Source organism: Ailuropoda melanoleuca, chromosome 4, assembly GCF_002007445.2.
Source record: "Ailuropoda melanoleuca isolate Jingjing chromosome 4, ASM200744v2, whole genome shotgun sequence".
In the NCBI taxonomy this organism is placed as follows: Eukaryota; Metazoa; Chordata; class Mammalia; order Carnivora; family Ursidae; genus Ailuropoda; species Ailuropoda melanoleuca.
In genome coordinates, this window is record NC_048221.1 from 80,878,508 (window position 1) to 80,891,537 (window position 13,030).

At 43.8% G+C, this 13,030-nt stretch overlaps 1 protein-coding gene across 13 annotated transcripts in view; it reads left to right on the plus strand.

The window, feature by feature from the left end:
* Window positions 1–13,030, plus strand: part of CCDC85A (coiled-coil domain containing 85A) — a 197,353-nt gene that overhangs the window by 103,028 nt on the left and 81,295 nt on the right. The window contains exon 3 of one of the 13 annotated variants that reach the window (XM_034659164.1): window positions 5,986–6,014. The exons of the other annotated variants lie outside the window; for them this stretch is intronic. Within the exon in view, the coding sequence (XP_034515055.1) occupies window positions 5,986–5,999 (14 nt within the window). The 3' untranslated portion in view covers window positions 6,000–6,014. Of the gene's footprint in view, window positions 1–5,985; window positions 6,015–13,030 lie in introns of those variants that run through there. 13 annotated transcript variants of the gene reach the window in all.

The following is a 13,030-nucleotide window of genomic DNA, read 5'->3' on the forward strand; positions in this document are numbered from 1 at the left end:
GAGAAGTAACATTGTCTGCGGAAGGCATGTCGGAGTTCCATGAGTGATTCTCTGTCATCCTACATTCTTCTACCAGATCTAAGATGAGCTCAACTTTCAGACCCAGTATTTATGTGGGTCTCGTTTCTTGGCTCTTTCTTGGCATTTCTCCTTTATTTTCTCACCTTTGCCCTTTTCAGATTCTTTCCCTTTTTTGCTGTTAGCCTGATTTTAATAAGTGGGACATGGAGCACCTAACACACACCCTTCTGTACATGTAAATGTGAAATACTTTTGGGAGTGTGAAATTTTCTTCCCAATTTGGAACAGGGCTTTAGGCCTCTTCAGTTCCTTTCCTGTTATCTTCTGTTTTTCTCTTTTCCCCACAGAACTGCCATGAATCATGGCAGGGGCTCTCTGTGGAAGCTTTAAGCCCTGTCTCCTTCTAGCCCTCCTTGGAGGCTCCTTTGCAGAGCCTGGGGTCAGCCTCACTTCCGGAGGCAGGGTCTTTGGGGGTGACTGACAGCTCACTCCCCAAGCTGAGAGAGGGCACTGTCGCCATGGAAATTACTCATTGCAGAGGGATGGAGTGGACTGAGGGAGACTGAGGTCTTCATATGGGTGTGATGGATAGTTTTGTATCTGGTCACAATGCCAGTGTTTTTATTTGCATCGAGCTCATCATGACTCATCAGGCTTCATCTTCACTCACCGCCTCCCCATACTTAAAATTGCCTGTGTTCTTTTTTTCCCCCTTTTAGTATCAAAATAATCAGATGCTTATATATTTCCCAAAGCAGAAAACCAGGAAGGAATTATAATGACAATCACTGCCAGTTTTTAAGCTCTTCTTATAAACACAAGTGAGTTTAATGCTTTTGAGTGATACTTTTCAATAAATAAATAATGAAATTATTATGAAATAAGTTAGAACTAGTTGTGTCTGTCTGCATATTTTAGCCTCAGAGTGCTTTAATTAGGTACTTTTGATGTATTACACATAATTATGTTTACTTTTAATTTGGCATGAAAATGACATTTCCAGAACCAAGTTTAGTGGCATATTTTAGAACACACCAGTAAAGAAATACATTTCATCTCCCGGGGCCCTGTTTCTGCTTCCCCCTACCATCATTAAAGTAAAATCAATATATAGATTTTTAAAACAACTCTGATTCTGCCTAAATTGTAGATCCTGAAACCAGAGCACCACAATTAACACCATTTTCCTGGTCAGTGAACCTTGCAAATTTGTAGTTCAGTGTCTGCACAAATAGTTCAAATGACTTGTGGGGGGCCATTACATCTGCTCTTTGCTGTGGAAAAGTGATAATTATTTCTAACGGTCTGTGTGCAGACAGCCTTTTGCCTACTTATGGTGACGCTTTAGTTGCTGAGAGTTTCACTACCATGGCGATGTGTCTCAGTAGTTTAAGCAGAGAGGGTATAAGAGTAGCACAGAGAAGAAAGTGGGGCCTGGGATATAGACCGGGGTTCCTGGGTATAGGCAGAGCTGCTCAAACTAGCATGTCAAACCAAGGACTCCTAAGTCAGTAGGCACCAGAACCCACGAGTCCTGATTATTGGCCAAATTCAGTTTCAGATTGTCACTCCTCTGTTTCTTTTTACAAATGGATTTTTTCATGTGTTCATTCTACCTGTATTTATCAATCACTGTTGACTATTCAGTATGGCAGACACTGAGGATATAAGCCTGACAGATAAACTGCCAAGTAAATAGGCCATATAATATAGTATTAATATTCTGATACAGTTGTGTAAGGACTGGAAGATGCACTTAGTCCACACTGAGAAGGAGGGGAGCTCATGGAAGGCACCTGAGCTGGGCCTTGAAAGATAAGTCGGATTTCACTGGGCGAGAGAGGGTGATGTGGGTGGTAGAAAGGCATTCTGAGCGGCGGGAGCAGCCTGAGAGAGCACGGCATGTGTGGGAAGCAACGTAGTTTGGGATGCTTGGAGGATAAAGTCCGAAACAGGGCAAAGGTGACCGTGGGGCATAACTGGGGACTGGGGCTGGGAGTAAGCACACACCAGATCCCCAAGAGCCCCCTCAGCCGGCACCTCCGCCATCTTCTTCCCACCGTTCGTCTGTTACATGCTCTGTGAGAGCGTGTGGTAAACTTGAGCTCTGTCGTTGGAATTGTCACGGATTCTCAACTAGTGAAGTTTAATAGTCTTATTTTTGAGGGGAGAAAGTTATAGCCCCCCATGACCTTCTTTCCAGTCCTATAAGAACATGCTCGTAGTAAAATATAATCTGTCAGGTACACTCTGTTCTAATATTTTATATTTCAACTACAGATCAAGTTGAAGAGCAAAGTCTGGTACTAGGTTATCAGACCTCATCCTAGAGGGGTTGAGGGGTAGTGCTTGAACTGGTTCTGACCCAGACCCTCCTTCCCTGGTATTACCCAGTTCTGAGTTACTCTCCTGTCTGCTTCTCTGTTCTGCGCTACTGTGGGCTGCATCCTTCTACAGTTCCCCTCTCTTGTTCTTATATCAGTGCTGACGTTTCAATTGTAGTGAGTTCTTAATCTCTCTGTCTATAATCAAAGATCAGTCTCAGATTTAATCGATTATCTTTCTGTCATTCTAGCTATTTTGATTCTTAATTATTAACTATGTAATCCACGTTAATGCTAGAGGTGTAACTTTTTGCCAATGCTAACGTGACATCTGTTTTCTTCCTGGTTTCGGTGGGAGAGGCCCTGAGAAAATGCATCTTTTGTGGTGGAGGGAAAGAAAAGCTTTTTGCTATTTCCTACATTGATGATTAAATATGCATGAGTCTTTGCCTCTCAGCTATGGCAAATGAGGTCAAATGAATTATGTTTGCATAAACAACATTGTGAAATTTTGCTGTCGAACATTTCCAGGCTTACTCAGCTTTGGGTTGAACTCCTAGTAACATCACCGATGGGCACTATTGAACTGTCTAGAAGATAAACAGAAGATGTAAATGGTGTAGGTGATAATCATCCTGTAATTACGGTATATGATATCATCATGTAATTAACCTCTGGTGTAGAGATCATGACTTTTAACTATCATTGTTAGTGTTTCAAAATTTTATCACCAGTATCTTTATCTTAAACCGGGTGAATGCCTCTTAAAAACACTACATTTGAAATTTTATTCTATATATTTATCTGAAAATTGTTTCTAAAATGTATTCTTGGAAATGCTAGTCCTTGGGGATATTAATTGGTAGTGGTAAAAATGGGTTCTGCTGTCAAGTATGGGAAATCTTGTGTTAGATACAGTTAATCAGGGTTCTCTTCTATAATTCCTTTGGAGCTTTAATATGCTAATGTGCATTGTGAATTTCCGAAGCAGAAAAAGAAATAACGTGGAGTGTTTCCTAGATTCATTTGAACTTGTCTCTCTCTTTGAGGGGATAATTGTCAGAACTGATGTCGTAGGTTGTCTAGTAGTCATTATTAGCACAACTGATGATAAATTGGGAAATTATGGTCTTGAAATGTATTGCTTTCTTACTTAGAGACAAATATTGAAGAGTCCAATTAAATAGTGAGAGAATTAAAAAAATCTTGATGTCTTCAACTTGGGAATAAAGGCTCAACAACAAGGAAATAGGCATCGATGGCTCCAGCCATATTGTGGGTTCTCACTTATTCCTGGGTCAGTCATTCAACAAGTTCTGAGAGAGTCCTTGATTGTGAGACACTGTGCTGGGCACCAGGGACAGCCCGGTGAGTGACAGGACAGCAGTGAGCGAGTTGAAGCGACAAAGGACTGAAGCCGCTGTAGAGAGTGCAAACAGCAGGTGTAAGCACTGTGAAGAGACCCTAGCTGTGAGAGGGAGCAGGGCTGTCTGGCTGGTGTGGGCCAAAAAGGCCTCTCTGAGTAGGTGAGGTTTAGGCTGAAACCTAGAGGATGAAAGGATTGTATTCCCTTGGAAATGTGGGAGGAGATCAGAGGACCAGCAAGTACAGCAGCCCTGAAGCAGGGGAGAATGTTTGAAGAGCCTTCAGAGCGTGAGGTGGTTGGAGGTTTGCATACGAATCCTTGCATTGCATGCAGTGAGGTTGGAAATGGAGTTGAAAAATGTCTGCAGACCATGCAGACGGAGTTACCCATTTTGCGTTTATTCAAAGAAAAATGGGAAGCCTTTGCAGAGTTAGGAAGAGCGGTAACATCGCCTGATTTGCATGCCGCAAGCTCATACTGATTCCCGCACAGACAGAGTGGCAGGCAAGGAGTAGAAGCTGGGGGGCTGCTTGGAGGCTGGTGCAGAGCCAGGTGAGAGAAGGCCAAGGCTAGCGAGGCTGGGGGGACGCTGCCGGAGATGGGGATGCTGGGGCAGATGTGCGGCAGCGGGCACAGGGCAGCCCGAGCCTCCGTGGTGACAGTGAGTGTTGCAGTGACAGTGAGTGTTGTCAAAGGCACATTTTGAACTGCAGGGTAATTCTGAACTTGAGAAAGGATAGACATTTTTTTCTCATTTCCCCCTTTTCTCAATCTTTCCATCTTGGTCTTCAGAGGGGGTTACAGATCCCTCTACTGGCCCCCAACCCTGTCTTAGTCCCCTGAGAAGAAAAGGTGGTTGTGAATAAGCTCTTTGATTTCAGGCAGGTTGAGGGAATGGAAATTGGTCTGGCCTGCTTGTGTAGTTGCAGACCACATGGGACCCCCCTCAGACCTGGGCAGAAGTGAGCGGAAGTACTGCCCGTGATGCCTTCTGTGCTACCTCGTGCACCCTGGGCGCCCAGTTCCCTTAGCTACGCCATTTACACATCTGTCTTCCAAAGCGGCCGTGCAGGCATTGATGGATAGGACAGGATGTAGGCTTAGTGCATTTTGGTTCCTGGCTAGATATTCTCCCATCCCATTATGGTGAACATTGATGAAATTTTCTATAAAAAGAAGCTGAAAATGAGGTAGCATGCAAGCCTATAAAGGTGTCACTTTTCCCAGATATTTTAAATAGAATGGCTAATCTTATGAACCCAATTGACAGCCCAGTTAGAGGAGAAGACGGCAGAACAGAGCGGCACTGTAGCCTTTCTGCATCATGGCCTGCAGGAAATGAACATCTGAGTCCAACACGGTGGAGTGAGCGGCCCAGGTCACCCCCAGCTGGAGACGACCAGTCAGAGCTCAGCCTCCTTGGCCACTGGATGGCTGCTCCAATGGGGGAAGGGAGCACTATCTGTGGCATATTAATGACCCATTTGCTGCCCACCAGGTGTACCTGTTGGAATGCTCTAGTCTGGAGGATTCTATGAAGATAAAAGCCAAAGGTACCCCGGAGATGGAACTTTAAAATAACTTTTCCAGGTCCTGGTGGGGTTTTTTATTCTGTAGGAATCGTTGCAGTCAGTGGCGTCCAGTCCCCGACACACTTAATCTAGGAGTGGCCTCAGGGAATTAACTGCTCATCCCAGTGAGATAACTGTTCAGAATCGAGGGTTTACATCTCTCCCCACCCACCGCCTGCCACCCAAGTCCCTTGCTGTATGATCCTGTAGGGACTGACTGACGATGACAGATAAAACACATACCTAAGCACCTTCCATACGTGGGGATTTATATATGAAAAGATGATAATGTGTCCATGTTGCTGGGCCGGAGGAGAGAACTTCTGGAAAATCCCACAGTTAAGACACTGAGTCCAATACAAGACTTGTTGCAGGGAGTTGAGCTGTGAGGAAGTACATGGTGGTTCCTAAGGCAGTACCTGCAATTGCTAGGTGCCTCCAATACCCAGGGTGGGTTGGTGGGGGTAGTGGTAGTGATAATTCAGCAATCGGGACAGTCATGAGGACTGAACACATAAGAGCAGCAACCTGAGTCATTGACCTATGCACATTACCCGATGTGAGTGTGGGATTCAAAGTGGCGTATTTACCATGTCCGGACCGCTGAAGGAGCATGCCAGATATTAGTTGCTGAGTTTGTTTTTCCTGCCCACGTTTTTTAAAACTGATCAGTTGTGGTTTTTTTTCTTTTTTTCTTTTTCAGTTGCTGTTGAATGAAACAGACACCTGCTTAAATGCCACTGCCTCCAAAAAAAAAGAAAAAAAGTCATAGCTTCAAAGAAAGCAGCCGATTGACTAGCATACTTATTGCATTAATTTTCCTCTTACACTTACTTCTAAGATCATTAGAACATTGCTTCTGATCTTAATCCTGAACTGTTTTTCCTTTCGTGTAGTAAGACCTAAATCAAGGTTTCCTTTGTGTTCTGTTAAACTGTGATTTCCGAGATGGGTTGGTTTCTTTACAAAGGGCCAGACCAGACATAGGGCAGTAACTTAAGCCTGACTGATTACTACACGCTGAAACTTTTCACTCTTTGTGATGCAGAAACTCAGCCTAGACCTGGTTAAAGGAAAGGAGGTTGACCCCTTTCTAAAGGATGCTGCTGGAGTCTACCCTAAGGGCCCTCACTGGGGCTAATGGTGTGCGGGGCTCCAATAAAGAGAAGTGACCCCTCCCTCTGGGAGTGTAAGATTCTGCTGCCGCTCACTCTGGTTCCAAACATTTCTATCCAAATTAAGAAGGTGGTGTTTGGGTCGTAACTTGTTTCCATGAGTTTTAGCATCTTTATTTAATGGCAGGGAACTCTTTGGCGGATAGGATTAAGAAGGAGGTGTTGGGGGAATCTCTCCTGGTCCCACACCATACTGGCTTTTGGCTTGGGGGTTGGGGGGGCGGGGTGCGAAGCTATCAGTGTCACTGCCCAGGTGCTGTGTGCCTGAGGATTTCTGTGTCAGGATTCTGCAAATCTAGCTGACAGTGTATTCTACCACTTTCTAATTAAGTCTGTAAAGTGTTGACATCTTTCTTACTTATCGATAAGGAGAGGGGAGGCAGGCAGCCTAAAAAATGAAAAAGTCAGTTTCTAAAATGTGAAATCTACAAGCAGCAATTTTCCTTTTCTCTCTGTGAAAATAGCATCAGGAAGTTCAGCACACTGCCAGGATCTCATGGGCATAGCTTTCATTGCCTCTTTTTGCTCTCCTCTCCAGCATTTCCCACTTAATAGAAGCTTCTAAATATGTGTCTGATGGCCATGTGTGCCACTTGGGCTACCATAACAACACCTGTGTAAAAGGTTTATCCTAAGGAGATGTTAATAGTTTAGAAAAAGATTTCCTTTTGCCCAACTGTGCCAGGTTATTAGGAAATAACTTGGTAACATAGCTACTGAGAACTCCCTAGAAGACAATAGTTTTTCTTCTTTCCCTTTTCCATAAACAGCAAATGTAAATGAGGAAGAGAGACTATTGAAACATACCTAAGCCTGTCACAGGAGAAGGCAACTCAAGATCGCAGGCCCCTGGGCATTACTCCACAAAGGCAGTTGTAGTCCCCAAGCAGTGCTTTGCTCCCAAAGCAAGGGGGTAGCTTCTGAGTAGGGAAGAGAATTTTGGTAGGTTTTGACCTTGAGTGAGCATTAAGCAACCATTATACTGAATGCTTTTCATCAAGTTTATGGTGTCTTTGTGAGATAATCATGGGACAGAGCACCTGGATGGTGTATCTGGGGCACGAGGGAGGAAACCCTTCACTTTGGAAGGGAATTTTCCATTTTCCTTGGGAAGGAATGCACCATCTCTAATAATGGAAAGAGGAAAGAGTTAGCAATTTAAACAATTTATATAACAAATTAATAGCACAATAATTATCCATTTGCTTATTTAAAATGGGCCAGAAATGCCTCCCTTTTTTCGTGGAAGATCATTTCATTGCGTGTACTAAAATAGAATAATGCCATACCGAAAAGCAGTAAAAATGAAATAAGACTTTCGAAAACATATTAATACATAAAATATTTATTACAGAGTCTCAGTAGTGTTTGCATTTAATCATTTTTATTGTATATCAGGGGTTAGCCACTTCATTCTGAATTCTGAAAAATGAACATGACCTGTTTTGCAAGCATTGCTTTTTCTAGAGTGCACTTTCACTGGGATTTACTGAGGAAACACTAATTTGTTGAGAGGTGGAGGCATGGGTCCGTAAGCACATTACACATGCTTCCCACAGTGGCACTAAAATGATCAAGGGAAATGAGAAGCAAGCCAGGTGACGTTGCTTCATTGAAATGGATCCTTACCTGTATGTTAAGTGGAGTAGGGATGAGTTGGGGAAACTTCCTCAGGACAACAGAGAGCCAGTGTCTGTCTCTCCTTTAGTTCTGTGCTTAGAAAACCACATTCTTCTCTTAGGTTTTTTGGACACCAGTCTTTGTACTAGCCTGTGTTTTCTATTGTGTGACCTCTGTGTGACATAGGTATATTTCTGTCTCCAAAGCATGTATATACGGTTGTTCAAGTTTTCGGGCCAAGAGTTGGGGCATTTGGGATGTAGCTACTTAATAAACAAGAGTTCATTGATTGAATGAGGATATATTTTGAGCAAAATCACAGTGGAGGGCTGTGGAAAGTGACTCCTCATGGATAGGTGTCCTGTGTCAGACAGTGAGGTCCCTAAGGACCAGGGGATGGCCTATTCTCAGCCCATTCCAATAGCAGAGACTGGTGGAAGAAATATGTGTTCACTAAATCCAGGTGGGTGTCAGAACTTGCTTCTTGAGATAACTCGATGGCCTTGGATGGTGGTGCTTAGAACTGGTTCTGGAGTTTCCTTCAACCGTAGCCATTTGGCCAAACTGGGGGCATTGGGCAGATGGTTAGCTGGAGCTTGGCACCAACTACCGGGAGTGTTTAGGGCTGTGTAAAAAAAAAAAAAATGCAGGGAGGACTGTGAAATGGTCAGATTTTCCATCCTCTTCCATGTTGGAGACTCTCTGTCACCCACATGTTCGTCTCCAGGAAAGGTTGGAGCTGTGATTTTCCAGCTGTGCCATCACACGTCCTACAGAAGAGATTTACGGGGTCATGCCCCAGGCACCAGAACCATCTTGCATAACCACACCTTCCTGAGGTCACTGTCATGTTGAGAAACGATGATTCCTTGTTTGTGGACGCACTTGCTGAATGGCAACTTGCGCTAAGGAAATGTTTTCAGATAATTTGAAGCTGACTGAATAGTACGGGTTGAAAAATTGTGGCAGGAGAGGCTTCACAAGACCGATCCGACACCCAGGGCTTGGAGTCTCATACAAAAGTCATTGTAGAAGCGAAGGTTCTGGTGTGAGACACCCACACCGCCTGGGGAGCGTCATGGAATTTCAGATCTGAAAGTAACCTAAACGCTCTCCACATGATAGGCTGCATTATGGAGAAAAGGTGATCTTGTTCCCCCATTTAGTTAAAGGAAATACGAATACTCTTAGTAAGTACTTAGATCTGAATTCTATTTTGGGGCTCAGCTGAATTTTCCTTAATTCAGAAATTCGTAAGGAAAATTGTTTTAATATATATGGTGTCATGCGTTCTGGGAGGATGTGATGAGTTTAGGGAATCCTTAAGCCTACTATCCCTTTTCTGGTTTCGGATTTTCTTCAACTCTTTCTGGGATAACTAGAGTCCAGAGATCACTGGTTTGTGGTGACATCACTACTCTAAAGATTTGAGCACAGTTGGAAAATAGGAGAGGCACCTAACTTACTTGAGAATAAAGCTTTGCAAGGTTGGGAATTTAGGACCTTACTGGTAGAGTATTTAACCGCACAAATCACTTTTATTTACTTTTGTGGCCTTTGAAATGCTGTGATTTTATTACCTAGCCAAATGTTCCAGGTCTGGAGAGGAGAGATCTGGGAGGAGGGGCAACAGAGTAGACAACAACTGGAGAGGGGCTAAGGACTGGATCACGGGTCGGGATTCTACTTCAACTCTGTCATTCTCATTACCATTTTGGACACACACAGTAGCAAATCCAGTCACATTGTAGCCAATACCAGGCTTTCGCATGCATTAGTGCACGGCAGGTCTGAATAAAGCTTTCCACACCTGTAGTTCTCATGCATTATTTATGATTGTACCTCCACTCTTACTCCTCTTAGAACTGCACTCAGTCTGAAAGAGTAAAGGGTGCACAGGAAATCCTCAACTCGTGGCCTAGCGCACTTAGAGAATATCACCTGCCAATTTACTAACTGTGATAATTGCACCAATATTCTTGGGTAGCTTGTTGCAGGGCATCTTTAATGGGAGGAGAGGCTATAAGGAGGCTATTAGCCTTGGCGGTGCTAAGTTAGAGTGCTGTCAGTGATCTGCGGCACAGATACCCCCACTGATTTCTCCCTTGATTAGCCTGTTCTAATGTTCTTGCCTGGGCACGGCTATGCTGCAGTAGAGAATTAAAATTCATAATCTCTGCTTGGGATCCCAAAGCTGTACTTCGTTCTGGAGCGCAGACGTGTTTTGTTTCCTAGCTTTGCCACTGGAAACAAATTTCCTGGCAGTTTGGCTGATGGTTGGATGAGCAGTGTGAATGCGAGGAAGAAAATGCTGGGAATGGAGGGTGGTCAGTTACAGTCTGTCTGACTCAGAGCATGAGGCTCCAGCTGCCTTGTAGATTACAAAGGACAATAGCCAGTGACGACTACTCCTGAATCAGGAAGCTGGGGAGGGTGAGGAAAACATCACTCTAAGCAAAAAGACAAACTGAATTAGATCCCTGAAGTCATGTTAACTGTGATTCCCCCCCTCCATTGTCCTCATGAAATCAGCTGATGCTTCCTCCCCCAGCCCCATTGCTTTCTACCGTTTTGTTCCTACGTGTTTGACGTGAGGCTGGCATGTGAGTTTTTACTAACTAAAGACTTGCAGTGATTCATTTCAAATATGAGGACACATTCTTAGAGTTCCCAGGTGCATGACTCAAAGGACATGATGGGGACTAGAAGAGTTAACCAGGATGGGAAAAACTAGAGAGGTGAGCAGCTGGTTGAGGAACTTGGTCTTTGGCATGTTCAATAAGCTTTGTTCTAGGGAAGAAAGGAGAGAGTGTTGGGAGAGAGTGGTCGCAGGGAAGAGGCACCTGAGTGACATAAAGGTGTATCCTAGTGGTGGCCTGTATTCAAATAGCACACATAAATACAAGCTTCAGGCCCCTCCAAGGTGATGAGGATTCAGAGAAAGGACTCCATAGGTCCCAGACCTGGAAGAACTGTCTTGCTAAACAAGTTATCAAGGTACAACATCAGATATTAGGGGAATAAGATAGGACACGACACGGTTCTTCTTGATGCTGAAAATAGACTCAGATGTAGTCTATCAGCAAGTGTAATTTAATGCTTATTCGTTAGTGAGTTGACTTAGGTTTTCCCAGCGATCCCCCTCTCCCCTTCCCTGACTTACGGGCAACTTGAGTCACCTGAGGGACAAGGCTGAGCCAGGTTGGGGGAGGAGCTGGCCCATTTCTGATCCAGTGGTTCTGGTTGGGTGGAAAAGAAATATACAGAAAACACAGGTTACTCCAGCACACTGCTGATGGACTGTCAAAGATGGACTACTTTTCTGTTTGTAAACTCTGAACTTATACTTTAATTTTTTTCTCAGAGCATTTGAGGAAACAGTCCAAAGTATGTATAACATACTCGCTGTGATAAAAACAGATGACAGTGTTGGCCATTGCAGTCAGTGTGCATGGGCTGGTCCACTCTCGTCCGCTCTCGTGTGGGGATGGTGTTTTTTGTGAGTATGATTGCGTTTATGATGTTTGCCCTGGGAGGTCTGTGAATCTTGCTTTACAAGTCTGTGCTTTGAATCACATTTAATCACAATTTTTCCTACAAACACCAACTATAGAGTTCAGCCTAGAGTAGTACCTAAGTAATGTGGATTTTGAAGCCCTGGTTTTATTTTATAATCAGTAATGAATCAAAAGAGCAATATTCAGCCCCTTTTTTTGTTTTAACCTGTCCAAGCTGCTAATAAGTTTTTGCACCAGAAATTTTGTAAAAACAAAATTGAACCTCTGGACTTTGGATGCTGAAATAATAAAAAGTTCTACCCTAAAATATTTTCCCACTCAAAATAATATTCGTTTATGTTATATGAACTATTTATGGGACAAATCAAATTACTGCGTGATCACTAAATGTGTCGTGTGAGGGCATTGAGTGTGTTTTGAGTGTGTGTGCACACATGTGAGCGTGCAGAGTTCTGTCACAGGATGAGTTTACGGCAGCACGCTGCCTCTGAGTGGGACCTCCCTGCCACCTGAGAGAATCACCTGGGGTGCTGGTGAAAATTGTTTCTCTGGCCACATCTTCCCAGTCAGGATTTCTTGAGGCTAGAGTTTTAAACACACACGCCTACCACCCATGATTCTGATACACAGGGGTTCCAAGGATATATCATGATTTTTTGGACGATAGGTGATCACACCAAGTGAGTAGGAAGTGAGAAGGGAAAGGTCCCCAGAAATGGTGCTTTGGGGTGTTGAGAAACTTTATAGACAGTATGGAATTTGAATTTTTCTTTTGGTGCTGAAGCAGAAGATGGACATCGTATGCATAAAGAATGGCTTAAAAGGTAGAATGTAAAAGAAAGTAAATAGAACTGCTCCTTCTAGAGCGAAGGCCTTGTTTGACCTAGGGCAGCAGCAGAAGATACTTGGGTAGACCAGGTGAGGCAGCAGACAGTGAGGGCCTTCTGAGAGAAATGGACCGGTGTTGACGTGGTGGGCGGGAAGGAGACTGGGTTGTAACACCACTGCGAATAACATGCTACTTTGGCCCCTAGAGATTTCCTTTCTGTTGCCCACCTGCCAGAAAATGACATAGGCCTGGCGCCTGGTATTTTGGACCAGAAAAACTAACCACTTGATTACAGGAGGAAAACAATCTGAGAGAAATGCATTTGTTTTTGTACTGTTTGCTTAGTACAAAGAGATCCGGACAGAGATTAGGGTGTCTAGATACCATCTTTCCAGTACAAAGACGTCTTTGTTTCTACGGTTCTCTGGTGTGAACCTCATCTCAGACTAACATCGCAATTTCACTGTAAAGCGCATTTTTACAAATACCTATGTGAGATTCACACTGTGCGTGTCATCCTATTTATTAGCGTCCGTGAGGTCCACTCTCCTAAGCCTTCATCTTACCTCATTCTCTACAGCCAGCTGGCCCCATTATGAGAACTGA